Source organism: Mya arenaria, chromosome 8 (assembly GCF_026914265.1).
Source record: "Mya arenaria isolate MELC-2E11 chromosome 8, ASM2691426v1".
NCBI classification, from domain to species: domain Eukaryota; kingdom Metazoa; phylum Mollusca; class Bivalvia; order Myida; family Myidae; genus Mya; species Mya arenaria.
The window spans coordinates 17,252,927-17,278,993 of NC_069129.1; the positions used below are offsets into that span (position 1 = coordinate 17,252,927).

General features: G+C 34.4%; 1 protein-coding gene across 1 annotated transcript; it reads left to right on the forward strand.

The window, feature by feature from the left end:
* Window positions 1–1,461: 1,461 nt before the first annotated feature.
* LOC128243077 (G patch domain-containing protein 1-like) lies at window positions 1,462–25,546 on the forward strand. Its single transcript, XM_052960587.1, has 19 exons — window positions 1,462–1,537; window positions 3,279–3,410; window positions 5,189–5,280; window positions 6,475–6,635; window positions 6,945–7,033; window positions 9,388–9,516; window positions 11,991–12,127; window positions 12,553–12,682; window positions 12,998–13,118; window positions 13,619–13,869; window positions 14,539–14,850; window positions 15,657–15,832; window positions 17,453–17,580; window positions 18,224–18,734; window positions 19,955–20,111; window positions 21,527–21,736; window positions 22,256–22,482; window positions 23,697–23,842; window positions 24,506–25,546. Exons 1-19 carry the CDS (start codon window positions 1,462–1,464, stop codon window positions 24,555–24,557), a joined length of 3,237 nt encoding a protein of 1,078 aa, XP_052816547.1. The 3' UTR covers window positions 24,558–25,546.
* The last annotated feature ends 521 nt before the right edge of the window (window positions 25,547–26,067 follow it).

A 26,067-nucleotide genomic window follows, 5' to 3' on the forward strand; every position in this document is an offset into this window, starting at 1 on the left:
AAGTGTGTGTGTGTGTGTGTGTGTGTGTGTGTGTGTGTGTTCGCGCGTGCGCGCGTGTGGGTGTGTTAACAACTTAACATCCATTGAGATGGTATTGTAGTTGAGAGGATTCCGCCTTAATGTAAGATGCGATAGACAACATATCCAATCACAGTCCTTATGATGTCTTCGACACACTAACTAGAGTGCTTACCCGCGTTTTGTCTCTATAAACAATCAATATTATTATACTTTGTCAAAAACCTGAAGAAGTTGATGAGACATAAATCATCGTTGTGTGATTAAAGCATAAAGATTTTGGCATTTTTGGTGTAGTTGCTTCGTATTTCTTTATTTTCCTTTGTTTTTGTGCAAGGTAGAGATCACTTGCATTTATTATCTTTATATGTATATTTCTTTATTTGAGATGCCGCATTCAAATATTTCTATGATATGTTTCACAAGTATCACAAAACATGTATTTAAAACCACAGGTTTAATAAACTCTGTATGTCGTCAATTTTGAATATTCCCTTCACAGTATATTGTTTTTAATTTATTAGAATTAAAAACAATAATTACATATATGTAACTGGGGGTATAATATAACGCCTTTGTAGGTCTTGAATATATATTTATTGTAGATGTTGAAGATGAAGCCTGCAATATAAAAGATGATTCATCACCTTTTTGCAGTAGTATTTAATAATAACACAATAATTAATAATAATTACACAATATATACATATATATAATGAATAAAAGTAAAACAATACACTCGATCTAATATGAAATAACAATCTAACCTACCGGCAGCAAAATAAACTTTTTCAAGAATATTAAACACTTTACGTAAACAATGAATAGTGGTCCGTTGGTTGCGGTGTTCAGTACAGAAATGAGTGACCGGGAAAGTTAGCACGGGTAAATTGATTAGTAAAAGCGCCCTCTATAAATAGGTAAATCACTCATACTGAACCAACTACTTTCATACGTCACAAACTTAAACATTTACATACATGTAACATACATAACAAGATACTGACAGAACATTCACTACGGGCAGAACATGATCGCGCTTTATTAATAAATATAATGAATTTATGAAATGATCAGGTTGTTACATATTGACTAGGAATTTTGGTACTTGCATCGAGTTTGTTGGGATTTACCCACGAGACCCAATTCAATGTAGCCTTAAATGAATTTATTAAGGGCGCATGCAGTAGATCGGGAAGTATACACAGCTCTGGCTAAAACCTTTTTTCATTAGTTAGTTTTAGGCGTCTTGCCCTACAGTGTCTTCAAATAACTGCATCCCTCTATTAAGCGAAAATATCATGAGATGTCATGTACATAACATCTATAAAATTTAATAGTGATCTGAACTCGGCGGCGATTAACTTCGGAGGCAGTCTTTAAATTTACCAAGAGGACCGAACCACCGGATACCGTTATGACTGTATTCAAAATAAAGCAAACATGGCGGCGCACAGTGATTCTGACGAAGATGAAACGTTTGTTTCAATTGGAACGGCTTTGGATGTTCCTGATAAAGGTCTTATTACTGTTGAAGTCAAGCACTTTTTCGTTATTTTCTTTTTCTTTCTTTCATACTATGACACATTTGATAAAATTTTAAATTTAGATTTTTCATGTATTTTCGAGGCTATTGTTTTTCATTCAGCTATCACTGAATCTGGGAAGGTTCCAAAGCAGACTTGCATCTCATTTCAAAACCATTTCAACGACGGTTTCAATTGATCGTTTAACATTCGATCTGCTACCATCAGTGTTTATAAATAGAAAAGTGAATTTATAGAAAACTTTTCAAAAGTGAATTTTTTTCTGTAATGTGTGTTAGTCTAAAATATTAGACGTGTTATACGGGATTCTTCCAATTCCTAACGTCTAAACGGGAATGTGCAAAAAACGGGGGTGTTTAAAATTATTGAAATTGTTTAAGTGAAGTATTTTATGGTTGATATTGATCATAAAGAGTTATATTCATATTTTAACATGTAACTGAAATGTTATTTTGCACTAAACAAGCATTCAATGCATTAAAACAAGTTGTTTACCTTTCCAATAAAACAAAAGTTGACTGACACAGAAAACAATTATGCGAAGGGGAACAACTCGATACAATCGTAATAACTCCGCCTCCTCAGACAAAGCTTCGAGATAGACCTCGTTATACAATCGTAACAACTCGGCCATGGCCGAAATGTTCCGAGCGCTTTAAAACTGTGCCCTGAAGCCTTGCAGGTGCCCTTCATGTATATATCGTTATGTTTTGACAGAATGAAATGAAAAAAAGCCGTCAAACTCATAATTATAAGTTGGATATTTATTTTTTGTGTACGAAACTAATATAAAATAACATTATCTGGTAATATTTCTTGTTTTTATGATATTTTATAGACTCTATATGCTTTAACCCAGAATCCTTATCAGAACAACTACCCACTTTTGATACTAAACAATTTGTACGTGAAGGATTTGCCATATCAAAAATCTATAAAAAATCTGTCAACGTACAATTATTTGGACTATAATGTGTGTGTGTTACTAATGTATTCCTTGGAGGAAAAGTGCGCCTGATGTGGGTCTCAAACATACAACTGCCAGAACACCAGCATGGAGGTCAGACTAAATTAGCTTACCAGGCCGCTCGTTCTTACCCACACAAACCACTCCTCCCCCATTTACCTTTAAGGCTGATCCAGGCACTGTTGCCTTCTACTTCTGACACCAATATAGTAAGCCTTAGTGGAAAAGTGAGTCTGGTGTGGGGCTCAAACGCACAACTACCGGAATACTAACACAGTGCTCTAACTAACTGATCTAACCTGGCGGCTGGTTCTCTAATATACGCACACAAACCCTACATTACTGCTCGGTTTTTATACACACACACACGCATGCACGCACACACACACACACGCACACACACTACATAACTGCTTATGATCAAGCCATCTGGTTAACTCAATTAGAGACCGGTGCTAATGTTCCAGTAGTTGCAGATTCAAACCTTGCACCTAGCCTCTTTTTCCTAAGGTGTATTTAAATGTTGTCAAGAGTAAAAGGCAAATGAGCATAAATGAACCTAAATGATTATTTGGGAAAATCAGATATATAAATAAGTTGCCCATGTAGCTGCTGTTTTCTTAGATGATAAGCCATCATGGGCATCCACTGTCTGAAGAATTATTCTGAAATCTCTGTAATTATTTCAGGATTTTTTTATGCAACACGATTAAACATGTAATTAAAAAAAATAATAATTTTTACAGATGAGCCAGTTAAAAAGCCTATCACTGTTCAAGACATGTCTGTCAAGGACAGTAAAGGACGAGTTCGGTTCCATGGAGCCTTCACAGGTGGCTTCTCTGCTGGGTACTTCAACACAGTGGGATCCAGAGAAGGTGGGCAGACAGGAAAAAAAATATAAAACTCATCAATATATAGAATATTCAATGATCAAAAATAGATATATTTCTAATTGTCTATACTCTTTTTTGTTTTTACATGTTAGGGTTTCCATCAAGGTGAGAAAGCATCCAAATTTCTTCTGGAACACTTAATTAAATTGAAGTTAAGAGTATTTAAGGAAGTTATTTAAATACAGCAAATTTTAAACTCACCATTTTGGAAATGGGGTCAGAGCCTTTCTAATTGCAAAAAAAATCACTATTTTGACTGAATTTGGGAACTCAAATTTTGCTTGCGAATGAACAAGAATGCTTTTAAAAATACAAAGAAGGTGATTTAGGTTGTTTTTTTTCAAAATACTCCAACTCTTCCATACAGAAATGGTTGAGGAGTCCATTTTTTTTTTTATTAATAAATCAAATAAAAACTTAAAAACCTAAATTGGTGAATTTTATTTTCACATTTAAGAAAAGTACATGTTTAAGCATTTGAAATAGGGCTTGATGCTGGCTCTAAATTGGTCAGAAAAGGCAATAGTGAACATTTGGGTGAGAAGGAAAGCAATAGGGCTGTAACGAGTACCCGAGTAATCGTTAGTCAAAGCAAAATATTCAACACAAATATTTGCCAGTGATCGCTGGATCGTGATTCAAGTGCAAAAGTTAATAAAAGAATAAAACAAAATGAGATAATTCAATTCCAGCAAATATTGTGGTTGTTTTAAAAAATATAATGAATTGTTTATCCGAAATGTCCGAAATACGTTGCACTGACGCAACCGCAAGTTAATTCATACAGCGCTAGCATTCAATGCAGTGTGCGGTGTTGGAATGGAGAATGCTTCTTGTCAAGGTTTTAAGGGAATATAATGTTTTAAAATGAATGCAAATTTAGAAATAAGAAATGAAAAGTCAAAAGGCATTAAAGAAATTATAAAGAGAAGATCTACAATAATAAAATAAAATGCGAAACTTAAGTGCAGCTGTCGTTTATTTTCGTCTGCAATTCAATGCCAACATGGCATCCCCATTAACTTAAACATCAAATTCAGCGCTATATAGAAATGACCCAGCATCCTTTTCTTCTAAATTCTGGAAATATTTCGGGTTTGATGTAAAGAATGACAAAAAAATGAAAACTAAACAAAAATGAAGCTTTTGTTATACTTTAATTATTCATTTATTTTCAAAATATGTATTGCTTTATAACCAAGTAAATTGTGAATCGATTCGTGGATCGCTAATCAAAGACCGCGATTCGAATCGGATCGCCTTTTGTCCGGTGATACACAGCCCTAGAAAGCAAGATGAAATTATAAATTTTTGTAATTAATGAAAGCCTGTTATTGAAGTTTAGTAAAAATTAAAAATTAAATGTAAGATGTTAAGATGAAGCAGTTTAAATTTGTTTCAAGTTGTTTATTATGAGAAAGCTCAATGACAATATGGGTCTCAACAGAACACATTTTTTTTATCAGCATTAGACATCTTAAGCATATTTAACTCAACTCAACTTTATTCAGAACATAAAGGCCTCCAGCCCAAAATACACACTATTATATATACATCATTAATTACAATACAGTTTTATCATTATTGGATTATCTTGAGTAATATACTTATTATACTTTTTAAGTATTAAAATTGTGATACATGCATCAGAATGTTCCGATATTAGCTTAGAATACAAGTTATTTGTTATCTGAAATTGATAAAGATACTATTAACAATAATGTTTTGTTTTAATGTCCCATATGTTTTTTTATGCCCAGGATTCACCCCTTCCACATTTGTTTCATCAAGAGAGAAGCGGACAGATGGCTCAGGCTCGGGACAAAGACCAGAGGATTTTATGGATGAAGAGGTTTGATGAGTTTGTCACAGGGTGCAGTATTCATATCCCATATTGAATATATTCCAGTGATTTTTGAGTATTATTTTTAATGCTTTCTGCGCCTTTTAGCGATAAGACCTTATTTGGGAACATTAAGAACACAGTTTTATTACTTACCAATTAACAAATTTTTACTTTCTGTTGATATTAGTGTATATTTTATGTGTAAACACAGACTATTTTTCTAAAACATGCAAGACCAGCTTACCTTAAATATATAATTCAGTATTGAGTATATTCAAACACAATTATAAAGTCTCTTGGGTGGGTTCCAACTTTTATTTAAATTCACACAATGTGGTTGTTCAGAATGGTTTCAAACTAAGGCGTACAAACAAAATTTAATGTTTGTACAAAGGTTCTGCAAAAAAAGGTCTGAACCAAAATTACATGAACTTTAAATAATAATTAACATAAACATGTATTACTTAATTACATGATGAGTATCATAAAACAGTACTGGTAAATAAGTCACTGTAGATTTTGCTATTTCTGTATCTGTAATATCTTGCATGTAAATGAAGATAAATGTAATAACTTAGTAATATTAAAATACAATTTACCACTGAATACAGGAAATAGAATTACTGTAGAAAGTATTTGATATCCAGTTTAAAAAGCAACAAAATTTTCATTAAAAAGCAACACATTTTTCATAAACTGCTCCTTTAGGAATTTAACAGACAATGAAAATGACGCTTCCACTCTCGCATAAAAACGGGGACAGACAGACTAATAAGTAACCAATCTAACACTCGTATGAAAAAATAAAAACACACGAACATCACAGTCAATAAGACAATCACAATAAAACGATCATTTGCATTGGCTGGATACTTTCCTGCTTGGTGCTAACTCACCAGGGCTCCCTGGGGAGAAAATGTGTCATTTCTGACAGACAAAATAAATGTCAAAATGAACTGAAACAAACGAATATGCACACAAGATGAACATATACGAACAATTCTATAAAGGCAGTGATCTACTTATATACCATATTGGATAGATTTGGCAGTGTCAAAATTTTCTGAGACGTGTGAATGAAGGGTGCATGATACTAACTTGGCAGTAATATGTGCGTGGATATGCCAAGTTTGTAGATAGCAAGAACAAGTTTTATAAAATTTATTGATTACCAACAATCAATTATTTCTTTTTTTTAAGGATATTAGTGAGCATGGAATAGCCCCCAGGAAGTTTGTAACGAGTGCCCAGTTTACCTCGGAAGAGAGGAAGAAGCGGACATTTGATGAGGCCAAACTTGCAACAGCAGATTCCATTTTGGGAGGGGACACAACACTGTTAAACCTAATTGTCCCTGAAAGGTATTTTGTTACTTTTTTTTTAATTACATGTTTTACATCAATAGCCATCAAAATTAGCACTTGCCTCATTATTTATAATACCGGTTGTGAGAACTGTACCAAACATAAGGGAGATGTAAGTTATAAATTTTATATAATAAAAGCCCTTCACCACTTTTATTTGTGCCTTGCTTGTCCTAATACTGTCCTGTTACTGTGATTACTGATACAGATTCTCTGGTTAAAAGAAATTATGCATTTGCAAGATAAAAGTCTTCATGAATTTTATGTTAAAGGCAAAATGGAGCCATTTGATTTCCTTTTTTACAGAATTACTGTAGGAGTGCGACTATTGAGAAAGATGGGCTGGAAGGAAGGGCAGGGAGTGGGACCCAGGTTGTCAAGGAAACAGAAACAAGGTTTGATCATAATTGTTATTCTAAAAATTATTGTTTCCTTAAATTTCACATGATAACAAATACAACTTAGTGATGAATTGTCTTATGTCAAGCAAGGTTAGGTCAAAATTTGCTTGTATTTTGTCTTTTCCGGGCTGTAACTGGACCATGTATTTGGGGATTTTAAAATACCCTCCCTGCAATAATGTACCGTATGACAAGACATGATCAGGCACAAGACCAACGTCAGTAGTTCATAGGTTGCATAGTTGTGCTTGTTTGAAATCACTGTCATGCAAAGCAATCAAGTTTACACCAATTACAAAGAACAATGCCAATGAGACAATATGATTTTCATATTTATGAAAGTGAAAGTGGTATAGGTGTTCGACTCTCGACCAAGAGGATGTGGGTTCAATCCCCAACAGGGTTACTTTCTCTTTTTGCCTCTTACAAATTATGAAATACAATGGACAGTGCTCCAGCTAAGCATAATTAGCGTGGCGGGGCGCCCCGCTGCCCTTTTATGGCGCCCTGCTGCCTTTTCAAACGCCCTGCTGTGCCCTTTTCATTGACAGAGCCGCCTTTGATGATAAATAAAACAAATAAATCGCCCATTTGTGTCATCAAAGCGACATTGACCTCGCCGAAATTTTAACACATTGTAAATCTGTCAATCAGCGAGTATTTGGCCACTGTCCCATTAGTCAAAACATCGCAATTAGCCATAGGGTAGTCCCCTAATCCGATAATTGGGCCGTGTCATCCAATTACCAAAACATCGCCGCTAGGCGGAGCTATTGAAAGTTAACCAATCAGAATGTACATTGAGAAGAACCTGATAATATGATATACGTTCATTAAAATGAGATAGAAAAGGCGACATAATTATGAAAAATCGTGTCAAGCATTGATGAAGTTAAAAAGTAATTGTTATATGTATTGAACAAACAATGCCAGACATTTTAAACATTGATGTTTTTGAAGCAGACGGTCATAGCCATCTCGGGCCATCGGCAAGGTGGCGCTAAGAAAATCAATAACATGACGTATCACCAAATATTTAATTGGTTTTCGTGAAATGTTCATGATAAAAAATTGATTTGTAAACACAAAAACATATTATTTTTTTTGCTTTATGTAGAGTTTTAATACTTACAGTATTTTTCTCCTGTTTACGATGTCAAAAATATCGGCGAGATCGCCATTTTGTCAGAACAATTTTCCGAGTTAATTTCTCAACCTCCCATTATGTATTGGTAAAGTTTTCATCAAGGACAGTGATTTAAATGTCATTTGGTTCTTAAATGTCAGCATATTTAAAATTATTTAGCCAGAGACAAGTAAATAACAGCATAGCTGAATGTGACATTCGTACCCTATCCCGAACGTACCAAAATAAGATTCGTCCCCCTACTATATTGACAGGTCATTTATTAGTCATTTTGATTGTTTCAAATCCTTAGCTGTCTTGGTTTTTGTTTCATTTTTAGATGCTATTTGGAGATAAACTATGTGACATTGACAAATACACTTTTGCTGAGCCAAAAATGATACATTTTTTATGAACATTTTATATAGTTATAGCAATCAGTTTGAATGTGAATATAAACTATATAAACTGAGGTGTGTGTTATGGCATAGTTTTTGTATCAGGTGTTACGAAAGTATCACTTCTCCTTAAAGTCTCCCCACTTCTCCCTAAATTGACTGAAGGGAGAAGTCACTTCTCCCAAAGTTTTCAGCCTAGTGAGAGTAGGCTGAAAACTGGGAGAAGTGACTTCTCCCATTCATAACACTGTTGTTGAAAGAGTTGCGCATTGATATGCCATAGATTAAACTGCGAATAAAGCATGATTTGTTACTTCTATTTAAATCACAGTTTGTTACCAATTTTGATATTACTGCACATATAGTCAGGTTATGTTTCAGAAATTAGTATGAAAATAATAAATATACAGAAGTATGACTTAATAACTACATCTTTGGATATCATAACAATTAGTATTAAAAGTAGAGCTCTAGTACCAAAATATCAAAATATTGAACTTTGCAAGTGCCCCATTTAGGCTCATTAAAAGCGCATTAAAAGTGCCTTTTTGGACCAAGCACCCTGCCCTTTTCAAATCCTGGCTGGAGCACTGAATGGACATAAATAAATCCAGGAAACCGACTTGAAGAGTGATTCTATAAGCTATCAGCTTTTGCCACAATGAAGCTTAAGAAGTTAGTATTAAGTTAACTAGTAAACCCAAGACATTATACCAAATTGGGTGGTTTACTATGATTGGTTGATTGATTACATGAAAACAGGTTTGATGTTTTTTTTGTCTGACTAAGTATTGTAATTTATATAAGTGTTACTATATCTGTAGCTGAAGGCAGAAGGATCTATGGCTGCACTGGGCCACCAAGCCCCGACAGTGGAGACGACGGTCTTGATGATGAAACAGTCTTGTCTGACGTCACATTTGCTCCGACTGACACAGCGCATATACTGCTTGGTATGTACTTATCTTGATGATGAAAAGTTAGTGTTGTGCCGATGATCTATTATAATCGACAATTTATCTGAAAGGCCTATGTTGGCGACAATCGATAGTGAAATTTGAACAATTGATTATACATACAAGGGATGTAAATGCTACCGACTAATTTTTTTTTCTGTTTAATGCTTAAGTGTTAAGGTGTTACTATCTTAAGTTATCAAGTCATATTCTTATCAAGTCAGAATGTCACTACAGTACCATATTACAAATTTTCTTCGCAATTTAACTGCTAAAGGATTAGTTTCAACTTATCATGTTATGGTCTTAAAGTGAATTTTAAAACATATTACCGTTTACTTCTTACCATGTAAGAATAAAGTTTTCTCAGTTTTCTGAAAGGATATGTTCTTGTAAAATAAAAATATATTCAACTGCTTGTTGTACTGTCTTGTTACTGACTGATTATTAAAAAGATAACGATATCTTTCTGTGTTTATTTAACACATGAATATAATACTAAATGTAAGACAAAAATTAGAGCCTGTGGTCTCATGTTATGTATACCGTAAATGACTGGGTATAAGACGATAGGGGGTATTAGACGCAGGGAAAAAAATCTGTGAAAAGTCCAAGAAAAAAACTTTAAATCTATGTTTTTGGTTAAAAGACGCATAGAAAAAATGTCAAAATCGTCCGGCATTTTCAGCCACCATGTTTGTTGACAGTGACAAAAAAATAATTTTTTGTGAAAATGGCGATGGTTATCTTTAAAACCATACAACCATACTGTCGAGAATGAAAAGTTATGTTATGCAAAAAATATTTTGACAGTGCCCAACTTTGCTTTTTTATATGTAAGTTTGATTATTGTTTAATTCAATTTATTATTCAAAATAATATTGAATACCGTAATTTACAAGAGTTCGGACACCATAAATTAATTATTTTTTTCGCTCTCCGAATACATAGAAAAGTATCATTTTTACATTTTATTTACATGTTTGTTTAACCTGCCTTTTTTCTTCATGTTTGCTTTTTACCACTTATTAATTTATCCGTAGTAATCAATGGTCATAAACTTATTTATTACGCCTATAAGTGTAAATCCTTCATCAAGTTAATTAAAACACCATTTTATACATGCACTGAACTGAATAAACACATTCTATCGGCTTCAGATCAAAGAGTCACACTGTGTGACATCACATAACTTACAGTTATACCCACGAGGATCTCGTGGAGAGCATGGACATTGCTATGCAGGATTAATGTATAATTGTACGATTATTGCTTCATATAGTCTATAAGTAGGGTACAAGTTTGAAAGTTTATTGGCAGATTGTTTTACAAACATGTCATGTCGATGTTTTCTTAATCCCTTGATTGCCCTTGTTGTTTGTTTAATCCTCAAATAAATATATCACACTTCCTTTTTAACAGGCAATAAATGTTTAGGATGTGTAGTAACTAATTAAATTGTCACAGTGGTGTATACGGTTAGGGAGGCATTGAAAAGATAAAAATCAATAATCTTCGTCTGTGAAACTTGGTAACTATGAAAGTTATGATTGATGTCCTTTGGGTGTCCGAAAATTAGGTACGCAAAATAAATTATTTTGGGAAATAATTATGGGTGTCCAAATATTTAGAGTGTCCGAACTCTTAGGTGAATTACGGTAACTTTAATCGAAAAATATTTTTGTTGAAATTATAAACGTCTTACGATATACCGTATCCCGATCTTCAACTGCCGTTTTAACCCGTATATACTCGATCAATATGACGCGAGTAACATCCCTTTCTACATAAATCTAAACAAACTCTCGGCTTGAAATTGACCTCAGAAAAAAAGTTCAAAAAATTGTTACTGGGTATTATACGCAGGCATTTTTTTGCATCAAAATCTGAGGGAAAAAAGTGCGTCTAATACCCAGTCATTTACGGTAAGTAACTTGTAAACACGAAAAGACAGTTGCGTTCTGAATAAATAATGTAAATTATCGAAGAAATGTACAAACAATATTGTGAGGGAACATTGGTGCTTAAAACTGATGCTGTATCTGTATGCCTTAAATATGATGACGAAATATTATTAAATAATGTTTACATCAATTAATAATAGATCATTGATCGGTTTCATAAACCGATTATCGATAGTTATTTTTCTGTCTGATTCCCAACACTACGAAAAGTCATGTCTGATGTCACATTTGCTCTGACCGACACAATCCACATTCTGCTTGATATGTATATAAACATTCAGTTTATTCTGAAAAAAAGGGGAAGAAGCCTTGTTACAAATTTGGCCTGTGAGGCAATCATCATCATCATCATCGTTGTCATCATTATTGTCACCATCATCTTTGTCAACATCACTGTGCAACAGTGGGTTGGAGTCAAGGAAGGCCCTACTCTCTACAAATATTTAATTTTTCGAGTTCCCGCCTTCCCGCCTGTACTCAAATCTGATTACCTTTGTGTAATGACAGGTGCCAAGGACAACACCCATGGTCTAGGCTACAGCGGGTTGGACCCCAGGAAAGCCCTGCCCTCTACACACATCAACCTGTTTGAGGCCCCAACTGTACGGAAATCTGGCGCCAGTAGAAGAGGAATACGAGGACAGGTATTCTAGAGCAGCATGACAGTTTAAGACTTATTGTGTGTTTTGTCTCTTTCTGTCCTGTTTTTGTCATTGGCCAGTATTATATTGCCATTTTCAGCAGTTTTAAAAACAGACTTTGGGATGAATTAGCCCAAATTCTTGAAAATCTTACTTGGTGTAAAAGAAATTAAAAAGGCCTGCTTTATGACATTCCGAATTTGAACAGGCCCAACAAACATTTTGAATACCACATATTTATTATGAGTTAAACTCACATTTTACCAACTATTCTTATAAAATAAGTTGATAGGTAATTCAATCTAGTTGTGGCTTTTTGCGTTGGAGGATGAGAAATGACGACATGCTCTGTGGACCTCTCAGTTTAGCAAAAGAAGGGGACATTCAAACTTAAACATATCACCCTCAATAACTTCCATTTGATACAGGGGTTTGGTGTCGGTGCTCTGGAGGATGAGGATGATGATGTCTACGGTATGGATGACATGTCCAAATATGACATGACGATGGGCGATGAGGGAGATGACAAGTTTGGATGGACTGCACCAACTCATAGGGGTAGGGTTTCATAGCATCAACTTTATCTGGCAATCAGCTTGTTTTTCTGCAAATCAAGTAAAAAATGATAATCACTGCCAAGGATTCCTAAAGGTATAAGATTCTTGAAGATATACTTCTCTGATAGACATGACAACTTTTGTTGTTGTTGGTATAGTGTCTGATTCTTGAACTTATTCTGCTTAAAGTATTGTATCGGCCACTATTAGTTTTCTGTCACACTAAAGGAACTGGTTTGTATGAAAGACTTCCCTCACCAACCCTCCTTAAGGACTTAAGGTGGGCTAGATAATGAGAAGTTATATGTTATGGCAGGTCAGAAGCAGCAGACACCAGTGGGCTATGTGGGGCAACTGCTAGATGGGTTTTCTCTCTCCTCCAAGAAACTGGTCCAGAAGAAAGACTTCCCACCCCCTTCCCTCCCCAGGGACTTTAGGTAATTATGATCGTTTTTGTGTGTATTTTTATTCATTAAAAACAGTTGATGTGTTGTTATAGCCTTGTTGTTATTGTGCAAAATTTAATGTATTCTGTAACTTATAGTAACTGTTTAAGATATAAACAATGAAACGTATTCAAATGTTTGCATGGACAGTTTGTATAAGATTAACAAGTTCCCATAATGCAGATCGTAAGGGATGGCCCTTGACCAACTCAGAAAAACTTACAAGGGTTGATATCTCTCATGGCCTATTTATTTCACTCTTTAGATAGCAAGTACCGATATTGGATTGTTTGTGAAGAGACTTTTTTTTGATGGAATAAATGTCACATTTTTTTGCGTTAATGTATTGTATTAGATACCTGTAAAGTTTTTGAAGTTCCTGTTAAGTCTAGTTTATTTCTGTTTACAAGTGCAATGAAATATATATAAAAATAATCTCTACGAAATATTATCTCTGAACAATGAAAATTCACACTCTGTTTTCATTGTAGACCAGTGCACAGATTCAAAAAGTCAGATGACCAGTCAATAGTAATGACTAGAAACCAGTCCAGTACAGGTGTGGACTACAGGCAGTTCCTAAAACCTTCTGATGCTGGGCCCAGCCCTGTGCCTGGAACCAGCAGCTCTGGTTTGGTTCCAGGCTCAGCACCTGTCAGTGTGGGTCAAGGTTCATCAGCTAGGGAGAAGCGCCATGATGCTACAAGTAGAGGTGTCGCTCTCGGGGAGCAGGCATTTGTTGGTAGGTTGTTCTTTTGTTATAAAAGATTGTTATATAAGATCATTTCAGCTTAAGAAGTGGTAAAGTAGTGTGTGTTTTTTCAGAAATAGAATGTTATAAGTGATGACTTGATTGACTAGTTATTTTTCTTGGAACTCGAGTGTAAAAATATCTCTTGCTTTAGAATCTATGAAACAGTTCACTCAGATATTTTCCTTGTTAGAATTGACAGTTATTCCTTTGGACAAATGACTTAGCTACGCCTCAATTCGTATTGACATTTGACAAATATAGATATGCTAAAAGGCTTCTGATCTCTTAAGCAATACACAAATATACACAATATAAGTATATAGCATTGAATTTGCATCAGTTTATAACAAATGTACAATATTATATTGTTATAGATAATGATTTCATAATTGGCTATAATCAATTTATTATTTCTTTTATAAAATGCGTAAACCAAATACATTAAGATACTTTGTAATGTGTTGCTCCTTGCAACCAACTTGTTATCCCCTGAATTAATGTAAATGTAATTATAAGTATTGAAATTGTCCTGTCAATGCTTTTTATTAATTGCTCATGTCTGAAAATAGCTCATTGAGCTAATGTTTCTTGTTAACACATACCTGACTTTAAATAAAGATTCTTGTATTGTGTACTTAAAGAAAAGTTTTATTGCAGGATCTGTGTTTGATCTTATACCCAAGGAAGAAAAGGAGAGAATAAATCAAGCCAAGCAAAATACTGATACCACAGCAATCGTGAACTTCCCTTTAAGAACATTTGTCAGTTCTGAGACACTTGAAGGTAGTGAAGATCAACCTAAGGGAGATAATTCCACTACTACTGAATCTACCTCCAATGTTGAAGAGCATAGAAAGAGTGGTGTCCCTTTATTCCAGGGAGCAGCCATTTTCAAACCATTCAGCAAAGATCCAGCTAAACAGTTGCGATATGATAAATATCTAGAAGCAGTCAAACATGGGCACAAAGGTACATATATAATATTAGTGATGCTGCGATGATTGATTATAATCGAAAAATGATTATGATTGGTTTGGCCTGAAATCTTTGACAATCGATTGTATTTGGTTATAGTGAACATCAATTCAACTAGCTTCTTTCCTCTTGTTATTTGCGTTCAGTTTATTTCTGCCTATGTTCTCCTTTGAGTTTATTTATACATTTGTCAATGTTCAGTTGTTATTGTTAACTATATGGCCAAAAGCAACAACAACACTGAATATCCGCAAAAATAGACATAACATAAGGCTAATTAAGCATAGTTAAGGTTTACGAGTATTTGTACAAGTATAAATTACAAATAAGGTATTGTCAAAAACCAATTGTTCTGGTTTCTTGAGTGTTTGAACCGATTATCGACAGTCCAACTGGAACTGATTTCCAGCACTTTATGATATACTATGTTATGTTTTACCTTTCAATTTGGTTTTACTTGTTTACATGAATCAACTGCGATCGCAAGCGTATTGATTTGATTTTGATTGATCAAAAAATCAGTACTTTCTTCTGTAAATAAACCTCTTTCAGCTATTCGATCAACATTTAGGGCTATTCCAGTAAAACATATAACGCCCGGGGGAAAGGCAATAATTTAAATAGTATATAAGTGGGTGTCTTTTTTCGCTAATTTGGACCCGAGAAGGGTAAATTTGCTTCTGTAGGGGGGTGGCATAATTTAAAAGAGGCTTTCGCCCGGGGGTTATATGTTTAAATGTAATAGCCCTTACTCTTTTATGTCAACAAGTAACCAATATCCTGAAATATTATCTCTACAGACCCATACCTGTTAGTTGGTATGCCCGGAAAAACAGATTGGGAGAAAGAGAGAGAGCGGGAGGAATTTAGCAAGGCCGCCCACCTGTACCGACCTCTAGCATCAATGATGGCCGCACGATTTACACGTGCAGGAACAATTGAGGATGGTGAGGAAGATGTAAAGGCTGAACAAAAAGTAAGTGGCATTGCTGTATTGTCCTGCAAGCCCCCCCCCCTCCCCTCCCGCCTGTACGGACCACTAGCGTCCATAATAGCTGCAAAATTTACATGAGCAGGAACAATTGAGGATGGTGGGGAGGATGTCAAGGCTGAACAAACAGTAAGTGGCATCAGTGTCATGAAAGGGGTTAAGCAGGGTTGTCCACCTGTACCAACCACTAGCATCCATGATAGCTGCACAATGTACATGTGCAGGCACAGTGCAGGACCTATTGAGGATAATGGGGTTGATGTAAAGGCAGAACAAACAGTAAGTGGCATTGATGTTATGTAAGGGGGTATAGCAAGGTCATCCTCCTGTACTGACGCTTGCGTCCAGGAAGGTTGCACGATTTACACGTGCAGGAACTATTGAGGATGGTGGGGAGGATGTAAAGGCGGAACAAACAGTAAGTGGCTTTGGTATAATTAAATGTGTCCTGCAAGGCCGCTCACCTGTACCGACTACTGGCTTCAATGACGCCCACACAATTTACTCATGCAGGACCTATTGAGGATGGTTGGATTTGATGTCTAGGTGGAACAAATAGTAAGTGGCTTTGGTGTGAGGTAAGGGGTCTTGCAAGACTGTCCTCCTGAACTGACCCTTGCATCCATGATGGCTGCATGATTTACATGTGCAGAAACTATTGCAGATGAGATGTTAAAATTGAACATAAAGTAAGGGGCATTAATGAAATATACAGATTTAAGCTATCTAGACCATCCACCTGTAACATCCATTAGCATCCATGATGGTGGCTTTTACCGTACAAAAACTACTGAGGATGATTGAGAATGTTAAAAGAGAACATACAGCGAATGGCATTAATTAAATGTTAAGAGTTTACAAAGTTACCCCTACCCTCTTTGATGATACCAACCACAATTAAAGGGACTGTACTCCATATGATGAAAAAGCGAAAAAAAAAGAAGAAAATTGTCGAAAACTGACATAAACTTGGTATCGATGTGTACAATGCGTTAAAACTTACTTACTGAAGTACCACATAAGTCACATTTAATTAATTTTTCGCATTTTTTTCGTATTTTACCATTAAAAAAGATTACTAGGTATGTCTACCTAGTAGAATTCATTCCTCATTAATGATTGGCTAGTCGATGTTATCACGTGATATAACCAAGTTAGGTATATAGCTTATATACTCCCAACTGTTTAGGCTAAGTCTTCGTAGCACAGTGGATACAACGCTAGACTGCAATTTTGGCGACACACGCTAACCCAGTCTCCGAGTCAATTTTTTGTTTACATTTTGGTATTTTTTTTACATTTATGATAACAAAGAGTAGAACATTTAATTAAATAATTGTCCTGAGATTCGTTACAGAAAAAAAAATTGGTGCCAATCTGGTGTACATTCCGTTTAAGCCAGCTCTGTCTGTAAGATAGACATCATTTCCTTGCTAGATGTGTCTGCCATAGGATTTGTTGATTTGAGTCCAATTCAGGATTTGTCAAAGCATAGGTACCGGGTATTACAAATATTTTGGTTTAACGAAGTCATTAAGTTGAAAGCGCTTCTGCGTTGTGAAACAAGTATTCTGCAATATTTTGTGATTTATAATGTGTTGACAGATTGACCAGACAGACGCAGAGAAAGCAGCTTCCATGAAGATGTACGGGAAGCTGACTAGGGAGGACGAAGAGTGGCACCCTGACAATCTAGTCTGTAAACGATTTAATGTGCCAAACCCATACCCAGGGTATGTGAACTTTTTATTGAAAATATGTAGACAATATTATTCATATTCATTATTCATTATGAATTAGGATATGTGAAGTTAAGAGACTGTCATACATGGTACAAATGAAGTTAACATGCTGTCATGTATGATACAAATGAAGTTATGATGCTGTCATGCATTTTTATAATTGAATTAATTATGTGGTAATGCATTGTTATGCATTTTGGATTTGAAGAAATTATGTTGTAATGCATTTTGGATTTGAAGAAATTATGTTTTTATGAAATGTAGAAATGAATTTATATTGGCATCATGCATGGTAAATATAGGGTAATTATGCCACGTCATGTGTTGTAGATATGAAGTAATTATGCTCATGCATTGCATATACATATAAAGCAATTATGCGGTCAAGCAATGTAGAAATGAAGTAATTATTTGAATCTTGTGTGCAAAATTATAATTCTGATGTTTGGTTGGATCAAAGACTAATTATGCACACATTGTTTTTCCCTTTTTTCTTTTTTTCTCTCTTTTATTTACATAAAAAGAGGGTGATTTAGACTAAGATTAAATAAAACAATTGTTTCTCATTTATACAGCTGTATTAAAGAATACAAACAAACCTTTTTAAAATTCTGTATATTTTGATTATTTTCAGGTCTACAATAGTTGGCCTAATTTCAGCAAAGAGGGACAAGTACTCTGTGTTCAATTTCCTTAACTTCGCTAACCCAACAGAGATGGCCTATGATAGGAGGGGGTCCCAACCCCAGGAAATACCACCTCCAGAAGAAACGAAAAAAGACAATGCTAAAACTGATACAGATAAGACTGATACTACTAGTAAGGTTGATAAAGAATTGAACAAGGGAAAAGCCATGAAATCAATATTCAGCCATCTTATTGATGCTGAAAAAGGGGCACAAAAGGCATCTAACCTGAAAAGTGATAAACCGGTTTCATTTAGTGTTAAATCTGTACAATCAAACAAACCTAAAGAGTTTAAGTCTATATTTAGCCATCTTGAGAAAGGGGAGAATACTGTGAAACCTGCACCTGTTGCCATGGAAACAGATAACGATGAAAATGCTGCGGATGCTGGTAAAACAGCAGCTGGGAAGTCTGTCAGTAAAACAGACAAGTTTGCTGAACTTGTTGAAAAATCAGAGGTATGTCCCCGGTTAGGCAAGAACGTGAATTTAAGTTTTTTTATAAACAAAATACAGGGAAGATAAAATTGAGCATTAATCCTGAACTCCAGATTGAGGGCTTTCACTTTCATATTTTTGTACCAGTATAGATGATATAAAGTGTCTTTTTCAGCAGGAATCATTAGTCTCTTAACTCTGCTTTGAGACTTAATCCCTCCTACTGGAGCCCAATTTTCACGATTTTTATGCCCCCACAAAGTGGCGGCATATAGGGTTGCCCTTGTCCGTACGTACGTCTGTCTGTCTGTACGTACGTACGTCCCGAAGATTGTTTCCGATCTAATTCTTGAAAACCGTTTGTCCAATCCTCACCAAACTTTAAACACATGTTTGTGACCATAATATCTTGATCAAGTTCGATAGTCATGGAAATCGCTTTAGTCATTTAGGAGTTACGGCCCTTTTTTGCCAAAAATACTTCAAAAATATATGTTTCCAATCTAATTCTTGAAAACTGTTTGTCCAATCCTCACCAAACTTTAAACACATGTTTGTGACCATAATATCTTGATCAAGTTTGATAGTCATGGAAATCGCTTTAGTCATTTAGGAGTTACGGCCCTTTTTTGCCAAAAATACTTCAAAAATATATGTTTCCAATCTAATTCTTGAAAAGTATGTGTCCAATGTGGATCCAACAAGTTTTTTCCTGCCTGAATGGCGCCATATAACCTATACAGTCTTGCGATGCCGTAAAACCCAACTCAACTCAACTTATCCTATATGTGCAGATTATCCTGAATAATCATTATGGCTTATTTTCTGTGACAAAAAATCGAAGTGGGGGCATCCGTGTCCTATGGACACATTTCTAGTTATTATTAGTCTGATATTGCCAGTATACCAGGAATTATGATACATGTACATGTAACAATGTATATGCCAAAAGTTATATTGAAAACATGATTAAAAAAAGTTATGTGGAAGTATTATCATACATTTGAAAACTCGTATATAAGGTATTTTCACAAGGTTTCAAGTTTGTCACTTTTTGAAAGTAGCAGGGCAAATGCAGTGACCATTTGTATTTGATTGGTGGTGTTTCATTGTTACTCATTGATATTTTGTTTAATGGGTGATAGATTTTTTATTCAGGGCTTCTTTTAAGATTTACTAATAATTCATTGTTATATGATTATTTGTGCTCAGCAAATCTTTCAATGTTTATTTTCACACAGACTGATGGTGCTCCAGCTATGGACCTGTTCAGAGCTATATTTAGAAACACTGACTCCGAGGATAGCTCCAGTTCTGAGGAGGAGGATGGAGAGGATAGTTCCTCAAAACTACCAGATGCACAGGATAGTTCCTTTCAACCAGCTTTTTCAATCTCCGGTAAGTAGAAACAAGCTTTGTCTGAAAGTAATTTATAGATCCCTTTGTATGCCCTCTAAAATGAGGGCATATAAGTTAGAGGGGGCAAACAGTTTTGCAAATGTTGGATGGTAAGTGGGTCAGGTTGCAAGTCAGTAAGTCTGTTGGTAAACCATGTCTCTGCTGCAAATGAATTAAGATCAGTTTGACTGGGAACCATGAAACTTTAGTGGTAGGTTACCCATGACTAGTTGTTCACTCCTGTTGTTCAGGGGGTGAGTAGATCAGAAATAAAGGTCACTTTCTAGTCTTCTGAAAAGTTTGTTATCCAAGATTTTAAGAGCAGATAGATGTAGGACCATGTAACTCCATTGGTCCATTTGCTCTTGACCAGTTCTTGACCCGTGTTATCTTTGGTCAAAAGGCACGGCAATGGTTTTCAGCTCTATTGGCCAGAGGCCAGAAAAGTTTATGCCATTGCGTGGTGCTCATTGCCCAAGCATACGTAAACAATTACTTTTAAATGTGATACAGTCTTCAGTTTTGATTGTATCTCAATAAGACTTATACAGTAGTTAGCTGTGGGTGAGAGCCTGGTTCCTTTTTAAGACCAGCCAGATTTAAATTGTTTCAGCACAAGCAAAAATATTTTTTAAGGGGGACAACTTGTACAGAGTTGTGTATTATTCTGGGGGTTATCTCCCTTCAACCTCTGTAAAATATGTAGTTCACTGATTTTTTTCCCTTTGAATGTGGTATGTTCATGCTTTGGATAAAAATACCCAAATAGTCATGCTATAAGAGTGTAAGCCACAAGGGCCTATATTAAAAACCCTTTTTCCTACCAATTACTTAAGAATGGTTTGACCTAGGATCATGACAATTCACTGGTAGGTTGCTCTTGACATTAAGTTGGCTTCTTTGTTTTTGTGGTTAGTAGGTCAAGGTCACAGCCAGCTGCACAATAGCTCATTGATAATGACACAGGATTAGTATAAATATTTTAAATGTGACTAACACCTGTATACAGACTGCTGTTTTTATCTGAAGTTGAGCAAGGTATTGTCATTGTGTCTTAGGCAGTGGCCGTAGCAGCAGGCAAAATCTTAAACCAATATTAAAAATATTTTCTAGATATTCACATGAAACTTAGAACACATGTTACTAGTGATATTATGCAACGAAATGTATAGCAAAGTAAATAACTTTGTCATTAAATACTGTTGAGATATGCCCATTGACCAAATTAGTAAAATTGATGAGCTCTTGTCTTATTAAATGTGTGATCATTTTGTAAATTCATCTTAATATTGCATTGCCCAAACTAAACAGTATTTTGTGACTTTAATAATTGCATTCAAATCACAAAAGATTTTATGCGAAGACCACTTTTTCAGTTTAAACTTTTTAAGCTATAAAAATATTATTTTTCACAGACTCAGTTGAGGCCACTCCTGCCACATCACTACCAGGCTTTACTGCCCCACACCAACAGTCCACATTAGCAGCCTCTGGATCCTCCGTAGCCCTGCCCCCAGAGGTCAGACCCATGGAGACTGGAAAGGGGTCAGCTGGTCAGCCCCAGGATTCCAGTGGGGATGAATCAGATGCATATGGACCTGCTTTACCTCCTTCCCTACCACAAGGTTTGACTGAATATGTAGTGTTTACAGTTTTTAGCTTGTCAGTTTTATGGTATTGTTACAGCGCTTGTGGTATGTTTGGTAGTGTCATGCAACAACTTTAAGCCTTGGCTATAACTCTTAAACCATTCTGATGATACAAGATATTCACATGTTAACAGTGAAGGTATACAGATGCGCCATTTTCCCATTGCTCCAATACAAGTTTCAGACTCCATATGTTTACATGATGTTTGCAAAGTTAGTAACTGGATATAAAGTTAATGTTATGATTATGTTATTAAAATCATTGCAGGTTATCTTTTAAGGCTAGTTGATTTCATTGGTTAAAAGTAATTAGTGGATAACTATTGACTGGTTCATGAACATTTTGGCCATCTTTGATAAAACCAAGAAGTTAATCACTTTCATACAATTTGCTGCAAATTATGTTCTTCTTTTTTAACAAACAATCACTTGACCAAATAAGTGTAAAATTCATGTTCAATGTCTTTTCTAATATTGATTATTTTAACATTAAAGGTGCTGCATCAGCATCAAATGATAAATGGAGAGACCCGCCAGCTGGTGACTTCATTGATCTCACTAATGATAAATCGAGAAACCGGCCAGCTGGTGATATCATTGATCTCACTAATGATAAATCGAGAGACCGACCACCTGATGACTACGTAGACCTTACAAAAGAGTCAACCAAAAAACACAAACACAGACACAGAGACAAACATAAACACAAGAAAGAGAAAAAGGTAGATTGGTAATAGTCTATGGTGAAGATGGTATTAAATGCGTTTCTAGAAAACTGGTGAAAAGTCATTAAATGAAGTGATAATTTTAAGTGTTCTGTAACTGCTGAAAGTGGTTATTAATTGATGATTGTTATGTGGAGTAACGGGCATGTGTGAGCATGTACATAAAAATGTAATAATTCTGTTTTCTGCTATCGTTATGAAAAAGATTGTTTGAAGAATTGAAATCTTTCTTGAAAGGTTAAGAATTTTTAAAATAACCACTCAAGTGTGAGAATATTTCATGACTGTCCTTAAAATTAAGGCTTAATTTTTGAAACATCACTCATCCTGTTGGTATTGGGTAAAAAGAAAATCTATAAGCAATTCCTTCATTCCAATTCTACTTTTTATTCACAACAAAAGGGGTATATACTTTATATCACTGTTCGTCATCACTAAAGGGACTAAAAACCATGTCTAAAAACATATAGTAGTATATATTGCAGTTTTCTAGAGACAAACAAACAGTCAACTGACCACCTATAAACAACATTATGTAACTGTTAATAACGGTTTACAGTTTAAACTGTTCTGTTTGTAACTGTTAGGTAAAGAGAAATTTTACAAAAATAATTGCTGCTTGACACACGAAATCAAAACTATTTACTATTCTACTAAGACTGTCACAAACATTCACAGAAAGTTAACAAGAAGTAATGTAACAGTGTGATACTTAACGACATCTAATATTGGCTGTTGTAAACCTGAAACAACGTGTTGTAAGGCATAGGAACAGAACTACATGTATGTACATGTATTGGGATGTAATGATTTAACAGTCCTTGATATATGCCGGATCCTTTTTTGGACTTCTTGTCTCTATCGGTTGTTACAAGAATGGCCCCAATTTCTCGAAACTTCCCTTGTAACAGCATTAAGCTAAGCTCACTATTTTTGTCTTTCAATCATTTACGTAATATTAACTTCTTTAAGTGTTTTTATGCTTTAGATAGAAATTATCATTATGATGATCACACTAAACCTTTTTTATAAATCAAATTCCAATTTAAAAATGTACTTTGCCTTATTGAATTAAGCTACTTAAGCCTGTTAAGCTAAAATAACCACTCAAGTGTGAGAATATTTCATGACTGTCCTTAAAATTTGGCCTTTATTTTTGAAGACAAGTTTTAATTACAAAGGATTTCTAAAACCTACAATGTATTTTCCAGGAGAAGCGAAAGAAAAGTAAGCACAAGAAGAAAGGCCGCAAAAAGGAGAAACGTTCCAGACATATCAATGAAAGTTCTGACTCTTCTGAACGGGAGGAGAGCAGTGACGAGGATGATAGGGAAACAGACAAGGAAATAATCAATAGGTACAATTATAAGTTTTAATACTTGATAGTGAATGGTTTAAGACATTCCGCAGACCAGTGACATTAGTTTCACAAAGATTGTACATCTGATTTCAATCTCTTGGGATAGATATATACCAGTATATATAGAGAGAGAGATTTAATGTTGCAAATGCAGTGGTTGAAATTTAATACTATTACAGTACAAGCCCTGCACAGGTAAATTGCTTTCCGGCTTGGGTCAAATTCTGGATTGCATAAAGTATTGGTTTTTGCACTTATATACGGTAATAATTCAGGCTTGATCATTCAGAAGTCTAATTTGATGACTGTCTAATGTATGTTATGATAAACAAAATAGAGCTGTCACTTTGAAATATTAAAATATAGTTATTTGGTATTTTTGAAATATTAAAATACAGTTATTTGGTAGTTTTTAATTATTAAAATACAGTTATTTGGTAGTTTTTAATTATTAAAATACAGTTATTTGGTATTTTTGAATTATTAAAATACAGTTATTTGGTATTTTTGAAATATTGAAATACAGTTATTTGCTATTTTTGAAATATTAAAATACAGTTATTATTAAGTATTTTTGAAATATTAAAATACAGTTATTATTAAGTATTTTTGAAATATTAAAATACAGTTATTTAATATGTTTCTGGTTTTGTCTTATAGGCTGAAGTCATTGAAATCAGCACAGAGACAGAGGGCGGTAGACTTCATGTAAACAGATTCTCAAGCTGTTGGTCTTACACATTTGATGGACTTTTCCTTATCTAGTGCTGTTAACTGTGATAATTTGTGTTTTCTCCTTGATGCATTACAGATTTAAAACAATTTTCATTACAACAGACAACTATACTTTTTAAGCGGAATAAAGAAATTGTTATTAATAACAAAAATTGTCTTAAATGATGTCCAGTTGTTTAATGATTACATGTTTTTTATCACAGTTATTTTACACATAAATGTTACTGTGATACAGCGATACAAACTACATGGTACTTCTCAAAGTTAGTGACAATTGTCACACTTAGATCATCATTAAAAATTGCTTTTTCTTCGAGAACCGCTATGGTTATGCATGCTCAGTTTCTTTATTCCATTAGTTTATTAAGATATATATATGATATTTAATTATGAAAAAAATAAAAATCCAATCTCCCATTAACTTCCAGGGAACTTGGTTGCCCTTTCACAGACGATAAACTGTCAATGTGAATGTATCTTCAGGAATAATCTGTGATTTAAAGTAGACTGTAACCAGGTCCTGGCTTAATCAGATAAAGGAAATTTTAACTTGATTGTTGATTCAGTTGTTCTATTTTCTTCATAAATGTTTAAAATTTATTTCCTTGATATTCCTTTTTTCTGGCGCTCTTGTAATATTTAAGCCTAATCATTCATAAAAGGGTTAGGTTTACAAGTCACATTTTTAGCCCCGCAATTATTATTTTTTAATTTAAATTTCATCAAACTATATTTCTAATACTTTATTAAAAATTGTTTTAGAACTTCACAGAGTTAAAAATGTGAATTTTTCCCCTTTTTCATGTATTTGATCAAATACAATGAGTTGCTCGATATTGTAACATAAAAAATATTAAAACCAAACACTTTGTGTATGTGTATACTAGGCAAAATATGAATGTTGAAGGATGCAGCCACTCTGGAAAAAAGGAAAATATTAAATGCTCAAATAAAAATAAAAAGCCATCTTATCTGTTACTTATTTTTTTCAAATATTTCTCAACTGAGAAAGAGAAAACAAACATATGTGTTTAAAATGTCACATTTATGGCTTTTTAATTTTATGGAAAATTTGCCAGGCCAAAAATGAGCCTTCACATTACTTACCCCTTCTGACAGTGCAAAAGCAGTGTGAATAAAAATGTTTTAGGAGCAGAAAACTTGACTGAAATATTGATGATTAAAAAAATCGTACCTTTCATTTAATATTTACATGTGTGTGTGAAGGGACAACTATAAACCAGTAAATCTATCAGTACAATTATAAGCTTAAATGATCACAAATGAAATACTTATTTATTATTCATTGTATAATTGGCTGGTTGCTTTGTGTACTTTTATTATTCAATTAAACTATCACTATATATCTCCAGACGTTAGCATCAAAAGGAAATACGGTACCTGTTAATAACTTTAAACTTTGTAGTACAGTTACCAACTTTAAAAAGTTAATAACATAGCATGTCTATCAGAGGCTGAAAATTGTT

What these genes read in the sequence shown, in the direction of transcription:
- LOC128243077 (XM_052960587.1), top strand. Translation starts at nt 1,462, where the DNA reads ATGGCGGCGCACAGTGATTCTGACGAAGATGAAACGTTTGTTTCAATT. An exon ending in GTGCCAAACCCATACCCAGG is followed by an intron (nt 17,581 to 18,223) that starts GTATGTGAACTT and finishes GATTATTTTCAG; the next exon opens with GTCTACAATAGTTGGCCTAA. An exon ending in AACACAAGAAAGAGAAAAAG is followed by an intron (nt 22,483 to 23,696) that starts GTAGATTGGTAA and finishes TGTATTTTCCAG; the next exon opens with GAGAAGCGAAAGAAAAGTAA.